The sequence below is a fragment of the Macrobrachium rosenbergii genome, chromosome 52 (assembly GCF_040412425.1).
Source record: "Macrobrachium rosenbergii isolate ZJJX-2024 chromosome 52, ASM4041242v1, whole genome shotgun sequence".
Classification (NCBI taxonomy): domain Eukaryota; kingdom Metazoa; phylum Arthropoda; class Malacostraca; order Decapoda; family Palaemonidae; genus Macrobrachium; species Macrobrachium rosenbergii.
In genome coordinates, this window is record NC_089792.1 from 27,243,146 (window position 1) to 27,264,166 (window position 21,021).

Genomic DNA, 21,021 nt, shown 5'->3' on the forward strand with positions numbered 1-21,021 from the left:
TGCCCTGACTCATTAGTTCATGCAAGCTTCACTAATGGGAAAATTCTGCTTGCAGCACTTTCAGAGTTCCAGGAGGAAATCATAAACAGTATCACAGTTGACCTCAAGAGAGTGTAACTCCTCTGAGGACTCACTTGCTACTGAGCATCAGCATAGAGATGTTATCCATGATTCCCAAGAGGAATTCTGGTGTCCTGGATATGGATTCATGTATATGTAAAATTTATCATCTTTTAAACTAGAGGATTTAGGGGCTGAACAGTCTGCCCAGGCAGAGATAGGATTCTCATAAAAAATCCTATGTCATGGGAACAGGATAATAAAAAACCTAAAGCCAAAAATTAGTTGAACCAGCTGTCTAGAACCCCCGTTGAAATCAGAATGGATAATAAGAAACAACCTACTCACTCCCAGAGGTCTGACTAGTAACAAATGAGACCAGGTTGGACAGTAAAACCTCAAATCAGAATGTAGTATGGGCACCAATGTCTGCCCCTGAGAATGATACTGATAACCCTTCACGAGACACCCCAATGTGCATCGTTTCACCAAATGGAAAATACCTCATTAATGAAAGGAAAATTGACTGAGGTTGGGCATATGGAATTTCAAGACAGAGTGGTCTTTCCCAATACTGAATGGTGCTTGGTCCCTCCTTCCATTGGAATTCACAAACTGTTGAAGGACATGGTTATCCTGCCTCATAATATAGCAATGAAAGCTAAATGCAGTACAGGCAGTCCCTAGTTAACAGTGGAGTTCTGTTCCTGGCTGGGCGCTGATAACTGAAAATCAGCGATAATTATGGTAATAAATGGTGTTTACTATATAGTAACCAATAAACCACTTATCGGCGCTGATAAACCATTTATCAGTGCTGATAAACCGCTTACCAACACCAATAAACCGCTTACCAACACCGATAAACCGCTTGCCAACACTGATAAACTGCTTACCAACCTGAAAACCGCTTACCATCGGCAAAAATCTGGTTAACAACGTCGTAAAATCGAAACGCTGTTAACTGATGCTGCTGATAAGCAAGGACTGCCTGTAGAAGCATTCATATTAATGAAAACCATAGAAGCAACTATTCTCCAATTTAATGTAAAATATAGTACAACAACAATTTTACAGAACTAATAAACTCTCTGGGAGGCACCAGCTTACTTTCTCTTCACTTTTGAAACAATCAATCATGTGAAGAAGGAATTTCAGAATTTTGTGATGACTGGGAAATGGGAGTTTATGGCAGAAATAAAGCCGTATGTCTCCATCATCCCAGTATCTGATAGTGCCACAAAGGAATGAGCAACATTTTTCCTCCCTTACGAGAGAAAAAAGCTCCCACTGGACATGGCTACCCAGAAATTTTGGACCCCTACAAGAAAAACCTCAGGACAGCCATGGCTGAATTTTATGCTAGACTCCACCTAATTGAAGAGCTTCCGGTGTCTTCCAGAAAAATGTTCACTGCAATAGCCAAAATACCTATGTGGATCCTACTGGGAGCACTCTACGACCTTCTGGAGTGTCGCATTACGGCTTGAAAGGAAGCATTGGTGGGCTCCAACATTTCGCTCACCAATGTAACCTCCCTATTGCTTTCTTCCCCTACACACTTTTTGAAGAGCCTGTTGTTGAACAACTCACTGAATGAGCCTGACAACAGAATTGCACAATATAGCTTGAAAAAGGGGAATCTGGGCAACACTACCCTTGGGAGTTTCCTCTTCCTTAGCATAAGAAAACTTGGTGTGAATCACAGCCGTGGGTGACTAACTAAAGGACCCCTCCAACAATAGACGAAAGGACAACAATAGCATCAACACCCTTTTCAAAGCAAACAAGACACTATTACCAGGGGAAAGAGAAATCAATTCCTGGACTATGTATTACAAGGAAGGGAAGAGGTGGAGCCCCATAGGACTTGCATGGTTGGAGTTGTCTTCAACAGCATAACATGCACTGGAAGTCCTCCTCTTGGGGGACGCAGTACAATTCACAATGGGGTAGAGTTGAGATGGTCTCACCCTTCCCCTCCTCTAAAGTAGTTTTTTCTAAAAACCAGACCTCCTTTTATAAGGGTATCATACAGATGGCTTTATTTGCCACCACTCTTCAGCATCTCCAAGAAGCATTCCTCTGGACAAAGGGTGATCCTTGACCTTACTAGAAACCAAGTCTTGAAGGCAAGCATGTGCAGTGCTGACATTTTTAGCCAATAGTTGATCCCCTTTCCATTATTTCAAGAAATCAAGTTTCTAGGATTCATGAGACCAACATACTACGGCTAATGTGAATTATTAGGTTTGTGATTCAAACTTATTAATTTGAAAAGGTGGCATTCTCCCACTAATTCCCTTTAACAATTCAACTCGTACAGCAACAGGAATCTCTACTATCTAATAAAACTTCACAGCATCTTCATTGTTGCTTAGAGTTTTAAAAAGTGTATAACAGGAGCCTACATTCTTTAGCAATACTGTAGTTGGATAGATACTTGAGAGAAAGTAAGCTTCTGCAAAAAATATACCAAAATGAGAAACCCATTGTCTGTATAGACACATTACCTGAGAGTCATCATGACCTGACTCTTCTTGTGTTTCACCCCATGTGAAAACTGGAGTATCCCATGTGTATGGGTGAGATGGCGTGCGCCCAGACGTTGGTTGTGGGGATCGAGGAGGAACTTGCCTATTACCTTCAACCATTCTTATAGCAGTAAATCCTTCGCTAATTTTCTCAAAGACAGGTGTGTGGCAATCTGCAGCGCTGCAGTTACAGGCACTAAAACTTGGAACAGCAGCTTCCCAATTTAAACATCGAAGCTGAAAAAAGAAAACAAAGTAAAGGAAAGGTAAACTTCTACGCTTTTTTTGCAATTCCAGCGAGATTTGACAATTTCAACTTAAAAGGTCTTATTAAACTACCAAATATTGTTGTTACTATGCTGTACAACAGGGCAGTGCCCCCTACACACACACAAACATATAATTACTCTCTGCTGGAAATGTTAAATTATATACTCTGTTCCTATACAAAAGTTTTGTCTGTGCTGAAAAAAGTTTTCACACTAAAACTAGTTTCCATACCAATCTATTAGAGTTAAAAATAGTTTTCAATTCAGTGGAATGCAACCAAGTATGAAGTTCATCAAGGAAAACAGTTCTACTACACATCTTTGGCCAACTTCTAGATCATTGCTGATGCTCTACTCATATTCATTCTTCTGTGCCTATCTCTTTCAGAAGGTAGGGGAGGACAGAACAAGAATTTCATTAACAGATCTCATAAAACCTAGTTTTATTGTAAAAATGACATATATATTTACCTAGTAATTACTGTACATAGCTATTAGTTTCTTTTAACTGGCAGCTTAAAATTTTGAAATTGTGGGTCATGCTAGTTTGTTTTGGTTATGGTGACGTCGCCCGCCCACTTATGGGTGTAAGAAGAGGTGTAAGAAGAGGTACAACTGGGGTTGAAATTAGATATGCCCAGTAACGACTAGAGGACTAAATGTGTCAATTTCAAAAGTGACTGCCACATCATCTTTTGAGTATAGAGATATATTAAAACAGAACTGCATCTCCAATTGCATCACGTTAATATCTAATGGCAAATTCTTTACAGACTCCAAGATGTAGCCACAGCTCAAACTTCATGAGCCTTCACTTTGAGAATGGGTAGAGAGGACATGTCTAAATTACTTTGTGCTTGTCAAACTAAAAAACATATACGAAAGGACATACTATGTTTAGTATTTACGCAAAGGAATATCAAATTCCTAGCACTGCTGAATAAATTATGCCCGTTTCTCCTAATTCTCCTACTCTACATAAAAAGAAAATTTATCATTAGGAGGCTAATATTCAGGACCATGACCTAGAAAAGTTCTATATTGCATAGGCTGTAACAGCAAGTCCCATTCACAAATTCAAAAAGGCACAATACTTATGACAAAAAGCATGATAAACTCTTTTTACTAACCTGGGTCATATGATTTACATATGAAGACATCAGTAATGGAGAGTCTGTAATAGGTTTGTTGAGTTGCATATGAAGATCAACAAGAGCTATATCTTCCTGGGATGAAACTGCCGAAATGAAAGAAGTACTGGACACACTAACGACTTCTGAGCTGCTATCACCACTACAATCAACGGCGGGCTGGGGAAGCATTTTGCAATAAATTATTACAAATTATGCCACCAAGTACCCTTTTCCATGGCAAATATCTAACATACCTCAATGGACAATGATCTCCCACTTAGCATTTTTCCTCAGTGGATTGTGACCTCCCACTTGACATTTTTTAACTTAAATTATTATACTGCAATATTCATTAATCAGTACGTATTACATGCAAATTTACTATTACTCTAGCATTTCAAATTTTAATTGGAATATGATATCCATGTAATTTTTAAGTTAGTCCAAAACACCCATTCTATGACACTTTCAGTTTTTTGCAAGTAAATCTAATACAGTAACTGAAAAGCCTACTCCTATACTAATGGTTCTACATGAATTAAATAAGCATTGTACAAGAACCTTGAATTGACTATCAAGAAGTAACCAAAAATTTATGAAAAATCCACTGGTTTGCAGAAAAAATCTAAAATTTTCAGTCTTGCTGTCACCCATCAAAAACAGAAGGAAATCAGTTAAAATAAGAGTGTATAATATATAAAACACAGGTTACTTTATCCATAACACAGGTCTAGGCATTTTCTATGCACATTTTTACTGAATTTGATTTAAAAAGGATAAATATGTAAGAGATCAAAGTTTCTGAATTTGTATTTTCAGAAATAGGCTTATAGAGCTCAAATGGACTATTGGGAATACTTTTAAGGGGATCAGCACACTGCTAATGAGCACAGGGTGTACTCACATGAAGCAGCTCATAATATGCAAATTAGTTGGCCATAAAATTATTAACTTCATACATATAGTTACTTTCTTGAGAAAATGGCTTACTGATGAAAAAAAATATCCCTAATACTCACTGCTAAGTACAAAGCATCTATGTAATGCAGCACTGGACAGTTAAATAAAAGGGCAATATTTTATCTTGAAAGGAAAAAATTTTTCTCTTTATTGGTTTTTTATTATACAGTACATTTTGATAGAATTTGTTTCACTGGTAACAAAGCTATCGTTTTATTTTTCTGGCAACAAAAATTGCAGATAAAAACCAGTTATGAAATCATACAACCAAAAGCAGTGGTAAAAGCCTCCAATTGTGATGTTCTTGGTAAAACCTCTCCCATTAATTTTTATTCTTCCAGTGAAGCATCTGGACCTGATTCTCAAATTACCACTCACTCCAAAAATTCCTGGCTCTCTTAATAACACTGATGACCTTGTAAGGTGTACAGTATTCAAGAATAAATAATGGACCTTCACGATTTTGATAAATTTGGATTATACATACAACAAGTAAGAATACATACATTTTTAAAGTTTGTATATTGCATTACACAGGAGTCCTGACTTTGCATACTTCCTACTATTTATTTGTATGAGAGTCTGTTGTATGTGACAAAAGGTGAGGTTCAAATACAATCTAAATGGTTATGAATTGTGAAGAATATATAATTCCATCAGATCACTCTCTAACTTGGATTTGAGCAGGGAGTTCCTTTAAGCTACGAAACTTACGGACTTACGAAAAATTAAGGCTTTGTACTAATTTAAGAACAGCTATTTCTACATATGAGTGACCATACTCAGTGCTGTCATACTTTAAGATTTTGAGTACAAATCACAGTCAACAGCTACATACCTGAACCCTTTTCTTCTTGGATCTCAAAAGGTGTTCATTTTCGGAAGCCCTGGAAGAGTCATATGCTCCTGAGTGCAGCAGTGAGGCTTGACTGTGATCCAGGCTAGCACTGTGACCACTACTGCTGCAACTGCTATTACTCTGAGTGCTGCTACTGCTGCTATTTCTACTGCGACTTCTTGAATGTGCACTCTTATGGTTATCCTCAGCACTTGAAAGAGAAAAAAAAGGAAAATTTTTCTATAGTGTTAACCAATACTCTTTGAGTTTTTCATAATTTTTAACAAGTTACTAACTCAACTCAAATGTAACCTACAAAATTTAGTGACATTCACCATATACAGTGACATCCATTGGAGACCTTTTTTTACCTTTTTCAATGCTTGCAGCTTAGTTACATTCAATCACAAGTCAAATTTATAAAATTTAACATGAATCTACAGCAAAATGCTTGTACTGTATACAAATGAAACAAAGTTTACTCTTCTATCTTTGGCCATTTTTTAGGTATAGATGCTTTTATCCAATGCATCTCAACATTCTCAAAAGCTTGTGCAAACAAAGGTCATAGTCTTTTTTTTACAACTCCTTACAGTAAGCTAGTCTTCCTCTACCTTAAACTTTCTTCTCTGATCAGAGTGTTGGCAAAAAATGTTGAAAATGCAACCACAGTATATATCAGTTTGACACAGAATGCCTTTTCATAGGAAAAAACAATCATAAAGATAAACTTACATAATCATACTTTGGAGGACTTCAACTAGATAAAAAAAAATACATAACAGCAAGAGAGCAAATGCCAAGAACAAATGACTTTCATTCAAAGCAGACTTGTTCTAATTCAAGGCTGCTATATCCAGGAAGGAAAAATAGCATCAAATGGAACCAAACAGCCAAGATGGTTTAGTGACGATATTACTAAAGCAATCAGACACATAGGAAGAATAAAACCGTCAAAGTTACAGACATCAGAAGTGAGAGATATAGATCATAAATTCACTGACAGTATATCAGTTAACTAGGAAGACAAAAGTAAAAGATGGAGATAAGAATGCATCCAGAGCAAAAGTAAATCCACTAAGAATTTTTTGCACATGAACCATAGAAAACCAATCAACAACAGATAAACTTGGCAATATTATCAGCAGGGACCAATGAAAAGCAAGAATACTTCAACAGTATGAACACTGAAGATTACACATCAGATATTCCTTGTGTCCTACCAATAAACTAAGGAAAGGAGCATTAAGGAAAATAGAAATCAACAAAATAAATTGTAAAAATGAAAATAAGGAAGTGAACTAAAACAAGTCCACAAATCCAGATGGATACCACCCTGAGGGACACCAAAGAAGGGGATGAAGTAATTGCTGCTCACTTCAGTGACATCTATAAGTCACCCTTGAAGAAACAGAAAGCCATAAAAAACTGGAGGTTGCTAAAGCAATCTGGGAACCTATCACAGTTACACCCATCACTAACATGCAGAAAGCACATATCAATTAATCAGGAGGGCAAAGGTAAAAGACTGAATATAAGAATCCAGAAGTAGACTGAATATAAGAATCCAAAAGTATTTTTTTGTATAGGTGAACAGTAGCAAACCAGTCCAGGGAACAAACAGGATCTTCAAATGGTAAGGCAATATCATCCACAGGAACACATGAAATCCAGATTTACTAAATGAATATTTGGTTAATCTGCACTGAGGACTATATGTCAGGTCATTCCCTGTTTATCAGTAATATACAAAAGAAATTACCATTAAGGAAAACAGAAATAACGGAAATGTAAAAACGACACTAGGGAAGCTAAACAAAAATAAGTCCACACTCTAAGATAGACTCCAACAAGGGTGATCCAAGAAGTAGAAAAACTGCTTGTCACATTGCTGACATCTACTGAGTATCCTTTAAGCAAAGAAGCAGTAAAATATTGTAAACTGCAAAATATTCCAATAATACTGTAACACCCCGAACTTGTGCGATTCAAGTTGCATGAATTCAGACACACAAACTTTTCATTAAAAACCTAACTAATTGTTATATACGAGTTTTTCACAGACATGCGAACATTTGCAAATACTGAGAAACCCTGCAAAAGTGTTTATGTTTAATTTTTCATGTAATTTATAAGTTTTCAAGATTTTATGTATAAATTAAATAACATTAAATAATAAAAGTAATAATCTCTCTCTTACCAAGATGAGAGAATTTTTATGGCACATGAATACGTTTATTTGTTTTGTATGATAAATTTTTGCCAAATAATAAGTACTAATTTTCAAATAATAATAATAATAATAATAATAATAATAATAATAATAATAATAATAATAACAAAGGACTGATAAAAGTAGACAAAGACCAGAAATATGCAGAGACAGGAGAATCAAAACAGAACACAGGAATGGCACAACAAACCAATGCACGGACAGTACATGAGACAGACAAAAGAACTAGCTAGCAATGAAACATGGCAATGGTTACAGAGGGGAGAACTCAAGAAGGAAACAGAAGGAATGCTAACAGCGGCACAAATATGATAAGTTCACAGTAAATAAAAAAGATCATAGGAAGTACAGTTTGCAGTAAGCACACTACACCATCATAAGCCTGGCTGTGTAACTGGTTACACAAATTCACATACACACATAGGACTAGTTCATGTATAAAGCAGCCAACTGATTTCCATAAAAGTTTATACTGTCTTTTAATATCTGCTTCATAATGATTACAAAAAACTTTTTTGAAAAAGAGTAACTGTAAAGTACTGTAGTCTTAATTTGTAGGCTTTAGAGCATTCAATGAAGAACAGGAACATAGTAAGGACTTGATAAGGGACAATACCTTTCATATCTATTAAGTGATTATTTGTCAGGCAGACTAGAATTTTATATTGTTAGTACAGTATTGGCTACACACTGTGGTATGACAAAAAGGATATGGGACTTACAATCATTCATATACAACATTCTGGCGATAAAACTTACCCATGGCGTTCTGGATAGCCAACAGCAATGTAAGACTGATCATGATGTGGTGAAGAAGAAAAGGCTTCACTTGGGATAAATTCATTGCATGGGGTCATCTGTTGTTGATCCTCTGGTACAACAGGTAGTGACTGTTGTGATGAAACCCTTGACAGACTGCCATCCCCATTACCAACTATGGTCATCTGTTGATTAATAAAATATATAATAATAGAACAAAATTTGTTATATTTTAACATCATTACATCCTTCCTAAATCTATAATAAAAATCAAGACAGACAACAAACTTTTCTCAGAAATAAAGGACAATTTTATGCTTAATACAGGAATATGCACAGTAGCATGAGATTTGGCAGAATGATTTTCAACTTACAAGTTAAAAAATTATGATTAATAGTGTATATGCTCTTTCAAGTACTAAACTGTTCACGAAAGGTTTTACATACACAAGGTTTGTCAATTTTATGGTCATACCACTTGAAACTAAAATATTTGTTTTTTTTAAATTAACAAGTTGATGAGATGGCCAGCCCTATGCTCCTACCTAACCCGTGCCAGAGGGAAACGAAAAAGAAGCCCAGGAAAGAATACTACCTTCTTAAGGGGTGGAATGTTATGTTTCTGGGAAAAATACTTGCGACACAGTTCCAACAATCAGAAGTAAAAAGAAACAAACATTCACAAACAGTGCAATTCATGGATTATCAAACTGAACATAATAAATTTGAGATGAGGTGTTCTGCGAGGTGTTATGAGGTTGCCTCAGAAGATGGACTCATTCCTTTAGTTCAATGGAACATTTTCAAAAGCAGATATAACAACTTTCCTTCAGTTCAATGGAACATTTTCAAAAGCAGATATAACAACTTAATAGATGTGATTTCTTAAAGTTGAAATACTTAATGCCAAAAATGTTGACAGAAGTGAGGCTTAAATAATTGTTAAAAAATATATAATGAAAATTTGGGAGGGAGACAACTCAGAAATACATGATACCTATGTCCTGAAGTACTGAACAACTAAAATATCTGAATTCCATTTGGAGGTGTTCATAAGAACAGTGTTGACAGATGAAACAGCAGCAATTTGACACTGAGTATGAACAACACTAGTGCTGAATCATCATCACAAGCATGAATGGTAAAATAAGTACTGGAGACCGAAGAAAAGTTACAAAAAAAAAAAAAAAAAAAAAAAAAAAAGGTGAGGATCTGTTTCCTGTTAACAAAATAGCTACAGCAACAACAAAAGTCCAATGTCAACGGAGATGTCCAAACACCAGTGAGATCAGAGGTGTCTCTAGTAGATCTTGCTTTATTAGTAATCTAAATGACAAGTTTAAGAGTTTCGTAGAGTTTCAAATAATCAGCAAGCAGTTGTGGGAACCAAACAAGACAAAACATAATCAGCAGGATATTCACATCCCTAAGACACAGAAATTGCCAGGAAGTATTCAGTCAAGTTCTTCTTCCCAAGAATCTTTTCCTCTTTCCAAGACATCTACACAGTTGCTCACCATCCACCATACACTCAGTGAATGTTAGGCAGCAAGTAATCAGTACTTTTCACTATGTTATGAACACCAAAAAAGCAAATGTGTATGGGTGTGGTTTTATACTTCTTTACTCGGAAGGAAGTTTTCTCGCACTAAAGGAAACGTGATAAGCCAGTCTTGTCTCTTACTGAAAAAAACTACTGGTTGTTTGTCAGTGAACTACTGGAAATGTGTCATTCCCTGTTTTCTCATCATTTTGGTCCTGACAGATCTATAGTTCAATCTTGTAGTGAATCCTGTGCTTGGGAACTCTGTTTTTCTACTTACTCTTGTTAGCAATTTCAATGCTTCAGATCCTCCTACTTATCCCTTTCTAATCCTTTTCCTTTAACAATGTTCTATGTTTATATGATCCTTAAGGTTTTTATATTGTATATACTTCTGCACAATTTTTGTATGTTGGTGAGTGGTATAAATGTGTACAGTATACTATACACAACAGTAATTTTTGTAATAGTAATGTACTCTATGAGGTTTTAAGTTATGGATTATCTGACCTACTGTATGTATAGGTACTTCAGTAATTTTAGACTACTGATCTCCATGCATCCTGAGATTCCATGCTTTTTTGCTCAGTGTCAGAGAGAGTCTCTCTCTCTCTCTCCCCCCCCCTCTCTCTCTCTCTCTCTTTCTCTGCCAAAAATCTGAAATAATATTATGAGTACTCGGGACTATCCCAAAAGACTGCAGGAAGAAAGAGGACTATGCTCTTGCTCCCTAGGAAGCTTACGGGGAAGCAGGGAAGCGCACTCAGCGAAAGGAACATACCTTTTCAATGGCCTTGATACTTTCAAAAAATGCTTATGCCCTCCATCCACACTGGTCTCAAAGTCACTGGATGGCAGAACAAGAACATCCGTATGGATACCTTTCCAACGGCCAGCCGAAGAGTCCTGGGTCTGATCAACAGGCTCGGTTGAGGGGGCAACTACCCGTGGGCAAACCCCACCGACCTCCCTTAGGCCTCCGGTTTGCCGCCTCCCAGGTTTGGGGGAGTTTGACATTGACCTTTGTCCAGGAGCATCAGTGGGACGAGTAGTCACCTCCTCCACTGACACTGCACTTGCACCAACACTAAGCATGTTCACTTGGTCCATAAGGGGCTTAACAAAAGACCCGACTTGGGTTACAATATTAACAAGCAAACCAAACTTTTGGTCTATCCTAGCTTCGAGGCTGGCAATGGCATTGGGTCGCAGGTAGCGAAGTTTAAGGAAAAGTCGGAGGGCTGGTGATAGGGGAGAATGCAGTCACAAACATAGAAGGCACAGGTTTAAAACCAATATCTGATTTCGGAGTGGAAACCTGACTAGCTAAGCCCCTAGCCTCAACTCTAGCAGCTGCCTTTCTCTCTCTGCCTGTCTCTCCAGAGTTTATCAAGATGTGCACCCAAAACTTTCCATTTCCCCTAATCCCAGTCTTTGCATTCGTAACATTTAAGTTCAAACGAGCAAATTTGCCCTCTACAATGACAACACAAAGTATGCGAGTCATAAGAGGGCAACACAAAGTGTGTGTCATACTTAGCAGAACTGAGTCTACTATTACAGCCTTTGCTGCAATACCTAATACTAGACAAGCTAGAATCCGACATACTAAGTCAAAATTAGTCACAAGTCTGAATAAGGAACTAGCTAAGCTAATAAATATTAGCACGCTACTAACACAAATGAATACTTCACCAAAAGTGAAAGATACAGCCATCTGGCGAAATTCAAATCAGAGCTGCTCAACCAACCGATGATCAGTCGTTGACTGGCAGAAATGAATTAAGCTCTCTAGCACTGTTATACCTATTCTTCCCTGAAAGTGGGCTGGGTCTGGTTATCTACACCAAAACAATAGAGCGTTACTGCGAATTTCAAATTTTGATCTGCCACAATTGTTAGAAACTAATAGCTATGTAGTTACTTGGTAAGTTACTTATATAAAAATAATGGGTTTATGATGAAAACATTTTTTTAAAATTTGTTTTATTTGTACCACATTAAGCTATCTGACTGGGAATTTACGTCTCATCCCTTATTGTAATCTGTTACTTAACCCTTTTGGTCTGGCAATGATCACATGAGGTACAATAATAGAAAAAGGGTTGGGTCCAGCAATCATCACATAAAAAGTATTACTTCAAGCCATGAAATTTGAATGAAATTGGAGGGAACACATTCAAACTGTTTGCACAGGTCATAATTAACTATATGGCAACCTCCAGACCTCACTGCAGTGAGGGGGGGTGGAATGGCAGTTACCCATAAGATCTCGAGATGGAAGGTGATGCTGCATCTCCTGCTGGTCCCATGCCCAGTATGAGGTGGCTCTGGTGAATCTAATGTATTTGGAAATGTGTTGGGTGTAAAATGTCTAAAAAGACACATTGATAGGGGAAGAAATATCTTTCCAGTTGGAGTTTTATGAAATGGAAGACAGTGAGTTTGCTGACTCTGACAGCAGGAATAATGGGAGTAATAAAGATAACAACCTATTAGAAGTCTTAGGTGATTTAGATATTTATGACAATGGTGATAATAATACAGGTCATCAACAAGAACAACACAGTGATGTAGAAAGTGATATAAGTGCTCAGTATGAAGGTGGTGAAACAGAGAGGCTGGTGGGGAGGTCTTTACAACAACATGGTAGGCATTCAAGGTTGCACTTGTCAAGCAGCGGTGTTGGTGGTTTGGCTAAAGCTTCTGAACATGATGGGTGGACACATGGAAATGACTATGTACCAAATAATTATGTTTTTCCTGGAATGGCAAGAGTGACAATCGATTCTGGTTTGAGGACTGACAGCAACAAATCAGATTGTTTCATGCCATTTATTGATAATATAGTACTTCTAGTCATGGTCGCTGAAGCAAACTGCTACCATGGGTAACATGTCACTGGTTGACCTCAAGGATTAGGTAAGATGAAGAAGTGAACAGTTGCTTGTGGGAAATGATAATACTCCTCAAAATAACATTACTCATGCTCCATGTATTCAAGCAGCATGTCAAGGATTATTGATTGACTGTTATGTTTATTCATACACCTGTATTTCTAAAGCTTATGCCTTGTGAATAGTACCAGACCATTTATAGATTTTGCAATTCACAGATAATGATTTCAGTGATTGCCATTCTAACGACAGACTGTGGAAAATAAGGAACATTGTGACACAAACACGAGAACCATTTTCAAGATTTTTTCTTCATTTCAAAAACCTGTGACTGATGAGTCATGTGTTGTTCAAAGGGTGTCTTATTTTCAAGCAGGACAGGCAGTCCCCGGTAAATGGTGGGGGTTCTGTTCCAGGCCGAGCGCTGATAACCGAAAATCGGTGACAATTACGGTAATAAATGGCGTTTACAATGTCATAAGCACAATAAACCGCTTATCGGCACCATTAACCATTTATCAGCGCCATTAACCGTTTATTGGCGCCATTAACCATTTATCAGCGCCGTTAACTGCTTATTGGCGCCATTAACCACTTATTGGCACCGTTAACTGTTTACCAACACCAATAAACTGCTTACTGACACCGGTAAACAGCTTACTGACACCAAAAATCGCTTACCGTCGCCAAAAATATGGTTAACGACGTTGTTAGCCAAGCACCGTAAAACCAAAATGCAGTGATAAGTGAGAACTGCCTGTATATTACATTGAAGAGGCACTGGTTTGGCATAAAAATTTCATCTGTAACTGTAAAACTGGATATGTAATGGATGTTATTTACACCGGAACAGATATTGATATTCCCACTAACAACCCTCTAGGTCAATCTTAAGCTGTTGTGAAAACACTCTGGCCAAGATAAGGATCTTGGCGATGGTCATATTCTGTACACAGACAACTTCACCCACCGCGGCTTGAGTGAAGAGTGAATATTTGCGTGACCGCAGCATAGAATGACTGATACCATTCATGAAAACAGGAAGAGATGCCTATCTTCCCCCAGCCATGAAGAAAGGAGATACTGTGTTTAGAAAGAAAGGGCATCATCTTACCATCAAATGGTACACAATGGCCTGTTAGCACTTTCAGGGTAACGTGACCATCAGACAGGGGACCTAATCAAGAAGCTGGATGTTATGGTAAACTATGTGAAAAACATGAGGCTCTGTTAATAAGTCTGATATGCAGATGGGTACCACTGAGTGTGTATGTGTGTGTGACAACACTGAAGTGGTATAAAAAAGCATTTCTTTACCTAACTGACATCTGCATGCTGAATGCTTATAATTCATATAAGCACAAAACTGGAAATTCCAAGTCTTGCAGGATTTTTCTCTGAGAGTCTGCAGGCTTCTCAACAAGAATGGCACTTTTCAACCAGAAAGGAGTGGTAGAAGCTTATATGCTGCCAACACAGTCATGAGCAAAAGGACAAAGGGTGTGCCATGTGAGTGCAAACATGAAGAAATGTGAGTGGGTTAAGAATAAGTAAGTGTCCACCTGGTGCCCCACCTTTAAGCCCACCTTATGCTTGGGATGCTTCAGGGTATACTATAGCAATGTCAAGTTCTGAGAACATGAAAAGAAGCTTATATTTTTGTATATGTCTTGTCTATCATTTTACTCAGGGATTATTACTAGTTTTAGCTCTAATGCAAAATTATTAGAATAACTCAGTTAAATAGCTGATAATTTTTGCAAGGATTTCAGTAAGAGGCTACACCCTGAACAAAACCCTTCAGTTAGCTGGGCTCCCTACTCTGCACTAGCAGAAATATTCACTTTCAACTTGCTATGGTAAATGCACGCAACTGTTTAGAATTTTTCATACCATGTGCATGTCATTTTCTATCAATGATGTATTTTTTTTTTTTTTTTTAAGTTAGCCAACCTTAAAGTTTGCCCTGTCTAGGGATTTCATCAAGCTCCATAAAACATTTGTGGCATCCAGTTATTTTGATGTGATCTAAGGGACTGAAGGTATTGAAAATAGACAGCCAGATGGGCAGAAACCAAAAAGATTGGATGAGAATTAAAATACAGAAAACATATAACACTGAGGCTGATGAAATGCTGCAATACCTTAATATAGAGCCTACTGTTTGCCACTCAGGTACACTGTATGTGATAACCTTCCATAGGGCCCTTACAACCTGGTTATTCACTCTGATACTCTGCAACAATATTGATTTAATTATCTTCAAAGTTGGAATATAGGTACATGAACAAAAGAAATTCTGTTTGCTTCAGACATTAAAAAAATCGTGAAAGTAAAATTACTAGTGTTCTTTTTTCCTTTGCGTCTATAAAAAAGCTTACATTTCATGTTTCATACCTCACAGGTGAAAACTGTAACTTGAAAAAGTCACATATACTACCAAGGTTAACTATCAATAAAAAAAACTGAAAGTTTTAGAGCTTCAACCTGAAGACAAAATGTTATGAATAACATGCCTTGTGTCAAAGGGCCATTCACTTTAGTTGTAAAATTAACTTAACAAATAAAGAATCGGCAGAACATAAACTTCATAAAACATAAAAACTAATTGATTAGCTTTCAATAGCTCTTGTAAGCATTAAAACAAAATCCACAAAAGATTTAAAAGCATATCCATCTTAGGAAACTTGCCACTTACTTCATAATGTGAAAAACAAGCAACTAAATAAACAAGGAAAGCAATGCAACAAGAGTGAAGGCAGTCCATACTGCTGTTGAAATTGAGCTTATTGTGTTAACATTAACTTATTTTTTCCCAACCTGGTGGGAGAATCTCCTCTCCTGCAGCATAATCATCATCCTCTGGTAGGATCTCTAAGAGAAAAATAATCATCAAGATAAGCAACAACAAAATGCACCTAAAATGTATATGGAAATGTTAATCTACTCTATGGGAGAATAAATTTTAAAAATTTACATGTTCCATGAATATAAGTCTCATTTAACCTGTCCCTCAATGCCTGGTACATATGATTCAACTAAAGGCTGATTACTTACTTTGCACAACTCATTTACTGCACCCTTCCTGTGTTTTTTATCAAGGACCGCAATGAAGTAATCTTTTGCCCTAATAACCATATATGCCCCTTTGTTTCAACCAAACAAATCACACAACTTCTTTAATTCTCTTGCTTCAAATTTTAAAAATCCTTATTTAAAAACATAAACTTTGAATTACGTCTATACGAGCATTTTCCTGAAAAGAACTGAGTCAAAAGCTACTCATTGATAGCCTGTGTTGTGATGTCATTGCCTCCTGTTTTCCTATGTATTATTTTGAGCAATGCTTTTATGGGCTACTTGAATGTGTACCATCCACTTTCAACACTGAAAAGTCCAGGATCAACTGATTTATTAGCCAATAATTAAATTTACATCTACAACATGGAATCCTCTGCCTTCTGTGTTTACTGCATCCTTTAACCAGCAACTCTTCAGGAGGCTGGTTTAAAAGAAGTGAGCATATTCTCGTAAACTCATACTGAGATCTGCCAGCTGCAGCTTAGTTCTCTTGTCCAAGTTCCTTCACCATAACTTCCAGAAACAACTGTGCACCATAACATTCACCCAGCACAGGTTCTTCATATTGAAGGAAGGTATAGTCTAACCTCTTAAATATGGGAACATTGGGATCAGGCCACTGCTGGAACACAGAAAATCCCAGAATATAGACTACATCCCTAAAAAATGAAGCCCTATATAAACATAGTCTTGTAAGCTAATTCCACATACAAATAGCCTAACTGCCAACTTAGCCTACTACTTGGCTAAGTTTTGACACTGCTTTTTATCATTTTATTACTAATATATTTTCACTTTATCATTTTATAACTTTATACTATAAAATTTTCTTTAAAATACTATTCTTTATTTGATACATTTAGCCTACATTCCTGAGTTAGCCTAACCCTAAGTCAACTACTTAATTTTATCAGAATCTGCAGAACATTGTTGGTGACTTTCATCTCCTAAATTTACTACCTTCATAATTAGTTTCTTTGTTATTTACTTTTATTGTAGAGAATAATGAAATGACGAAAAACAATGAATGAGTTTCGGTGATCACTCAGTGCATTTTGACACTGCCGTCAAAAAGTAAACAAAGCACACTGCCATCTATTGAGGAAAATGCAACACTAAACATTTGCTAATAGGAGAAACATTTTCTAGCATTGATAACGATTTATGCTTGCGCTGTTTACCTCTGGCATCATCTGATCTCCACCACAAGGAGTTAGGGCCTTAATCACAGAAGGTAGCTGATGTGCCTGTGAAAAAACATCTGCTATCTTATAATACTTTTGGAACTTCTGGTCAAGAAATACAAATGAATGTAGAGAAACTGGAATTATCCTAGCCCTCACTTGATCTATTGTCAGCCTGGTTTCTTAACATCAGAAAGCTATGAAATTGCATTGGCAACAGGGAGACCACAGGCTATAAGAAAGATGAATCCTTAAGTGCCAAGCCCAGCTTGCACTCTATCGTTGCACTGATATCCCCTTCTTGGGTTTCTGAAGCCTTTCCATCCCAAAAATACTAAACACAATTATCCAGGTCTTGGTAAAATGAATCCTCACCTTGAAGAGCCATGGCAACTCTGGAAGAATTTTTGGGGGAAGATGTTTCTCTCTTGTTTCTTTTCAAGCATGATCTGGAGTAACAGAAGTCTTGGCCTCAAGAGCAATTCATCTCTTTGTCCTCCCTGAATGTCATAAAGCATTAAGCAAGGAGATATGATGAAAGAAGAGCTTCTCTTGGCCAGGGTCCAAGCCCTGTCTGCAAGCAAACCACTAGTTGATGATTTGTGACTTCTCACTTTGGTGAAGGTTCTATTCTGGCATAAAAGCACCAGTGCTGTCTCCTTTAGTAAGTGTAAGATTGCCTTTCCTTACAGCCACGTCTCTAGTCCTGAGATGACCCCACAAATGAATATCACCTTAACTGGTGCCATGGCCACTGTCCCAACTCCGGGTGCCTGCATGGTCCATGTCCTTGCCGGCCTTTTGACTGAAATGCTGCTCTTTATGGTCTCTTGACCTGGCTTTATAGCTTAAATCTACCCTGCTTGGTCTCCTGGTCATGGTCCAGACTAATGGCATCTGCATGAATCATGTCACAGCCAGGCTTCACTTCTAAAATGCTGTCTTCCCTGGTCCCTTGGCTGTGGTCTTGATCCGGATATCTCATGGTCCCTGTCTTGACTAACTTTGTCATTGATTGAGCTCATGACCCCGGCCCCATGTCCTGGTTCCAATATAGTTGACATTTGAACAATGTTTCTAGTAGCCATGGTCTGCAGAAAGACTTGTCCTGTCTAACTCTGTTACCATGGTTCCAATTCCTGGCAATGGCACTGTCACAACCCTGGCCTGATTGCAACATGCAGTTTTATATTGACGTCTAGTAGAGCACCTCCTTTCTCTGCTCCTGGTCTCAACTTGTTCCCTACCATGGTGACTAAGTTGTGTCTAGATAAAAATTCATCACTACTGTTGGTTCAAGAATGCTCCTTTGACTATGAAGATAATGAAGCAGTGTAGGTGGCTTTTCTGTTATGAATCTCCAAAGTCAAACACTACAGCTGTATCTAAAGTACTAACAATTTTGATAAAACTGTTGATTTACTTGTCAATTATATAGAATGTATTACTGTCATCTTATCATATAAAAATATAAACACTGCGATCATGCGCCATTTGAATTCTGGTAATGTTTACATTCTCAGAATCAGTTGACTGAACTTTACTGACATCATCACTATTTGTTGCTAAATGAAGCATATTTCAGAGATGCATGTTTTGTAAATTAATAAAGCTTGGTTTAAAAATGCAGCTTATCTTTATCTATACAAACAAATTTTAAATTAAGTAAAACTGTGACTGGTCAGTTTTGGCTGTTGTTTTCGCCTATGCAAAACATTTAGTAGCCTGCACTTTATCTGTTTCTTCAGCCGCAGTTATACCCTGCAGCTTTAGCAATATACTTTCTTAAGACCTTTTTCTTCAATGCATGAAGGATGAATAAAAATGTATTTTATTTTTACTTATGGAAGTTACCAGTGATAATTTGCATGTTTTTACAAAGGTACAACTGTAATCAACTCTAAATAATTTAAACATGCATTGGTTATGGTAACTGACATCAGCAAACAGCTGTTTCTTACTTTAGTTATATGTTTCAGTTTTTGCTCCTGTCTATGCCCATGCTTTGCTGAGCGGTGGTCATTGAAATAGTAAGTGGTTGTTAATAGTAAGTGGCTGTTAACAAAAACAAATAGCAATGAATTATTAGATAATCCAATTTATCTAGTCTGTGTATGTATGCATATACACATACACACATGTAATGCATTATGATTAACCTCTCTTATAGTTTACCATGCTCTCTCTCTTATTACTTCATAAAAACAACAGTGAGAGAGAGAGAGAGAGAGAGAGAGAGAGAGAGAGAGAGAGAGAGAGAGAGAGAGAGAGAGAGACAAGGAAATGCACAACAAGTGTGATTTACCTTAAAGTCATGTATATATGTACAGTATTAGCAACCACATACACAAATTGAAATATTTATGAACGTCGCACTACGCTGCTGCATTGCATACAATTCTGTACTGCATTAAATGAATGGCAATAAAAATACTGAACCAGAGAGAGAGAGAGAGAGAGAGAGAGAGTGCACTGTAAGTTCATAGTGTTTAGTAACTTATGTTAAAACAAAGATGTTCTTGGTTATTTTATATACTGCATGACTATCATGAATTTGACACGATTTTTGTGTATTTTACATATCCTGTAAACATACCCATAAGTAGATAGAGTTATAGCAATTGGCTGTTTTTGTTAAGTTGCACTGTCCAGTACTGTAAATGCATTTAGCAGATAGATCTCTGAAATTGAATTAGTGCATAAATATTTTAGAGAATGAAAATATTAAAATACCAGTTAGGATGGGCTATTAATTATTCTATATGGAATTGGTGTTCCTTACAAGCTAAGTGAATTGCTCCCAGATACAGTATTGTGTTGGCTATTTACCAATCTTTGTTACTTAGTGGATTTCACCGGGAGGGGTAGACCTCCAAACTGTCTGTTAAATTGAGGTGTTACTGTACAGGAAGTAAACATAAAATAAGAATATACAAGCATTAATATATATACATATAAAATTATGCAGAAATCTATTACAAAACCATATAGGAATTGTAAATGAAACAAAATACAAAATTCTAAATACATACAAAACACGACACAGTAACACTAGTAGATGCCATTACAAAAAAAATCTATTAATAACATCTGCTTGTTAACAAAAGAAGTGAAAAAAAAACAGTAAGAGGGAACGAGCACAGAAAAATACTCAAACCCTCTACAAAATTAGCGAACTTACAAAATTTCTGACCAGTTCACCATTGTTAGCTGGAAAGATCCTACACCACACAGCAGAAAATCAAAATCCACAACATTAAAACAATGGGCACAGAGCTGTGAGCAGCCCTTTAAAGTTCCAGGCTTTGAAACCTCTACACAGGTTTTTTTATTCACCAAGGAATATGGGAACTTCTCAGAAAACCTCGTATCTTATTGTTTTCTAAGAAAGAATATTTTGCTTACTCCACAGAAAACCAACATTCATTGGTAAAATGGTATTATCTTTTAAAAACAAATTGGTATGAAAATTTTATTTTGGATTAATTGCACCCTCCATGGGTTAATGACACAAAATTATCTTTGTTCTC

The 21,021-nt window shown here is 36.9% G+C and overlaps 1 protein-coding gene across 4 annotated transcripts in view; it reads right to left on the reverse strand.

The window, feature by feature from the left end:
• The window catches only part of LOC136833767 (bridge-like lipid transfer protein family member 1), a 79,713-nt gene that overhangs the window by 44,526 nt on the left and 14,166 nt on the right, over nucleotides 1-21,021 (reverse strand). For all 4 annotated transcript variants that reach the window (XM_067096013.1, XM_067096014.1, XM_067096011.1 and 1 more), the window contains 4 exons: nucleotides 8,787-8,971; nucleotides 5,795-6,005; nucleotides 3,994-4,173; nucleotides 2,574-2,831 (listed from right to left, as the gene is read on the reverse strand). In XM_067096013.1, coding sequence (XP_066952114.1) covers nucleotides 2,574-2,831; nucleotides 3,994-4,173; nucleotides 5,795-6,005; nucleotides 8,787-8,971 — 834 coding nt within the window. The remainder of the gene's footprint in view (nucleotides 1-2,573; nucleotides 2,832-3,993; nucleotides 4,174-5,794; nucleotides 6,006-8,786; nucleotides 8,972-21,021) is intronic.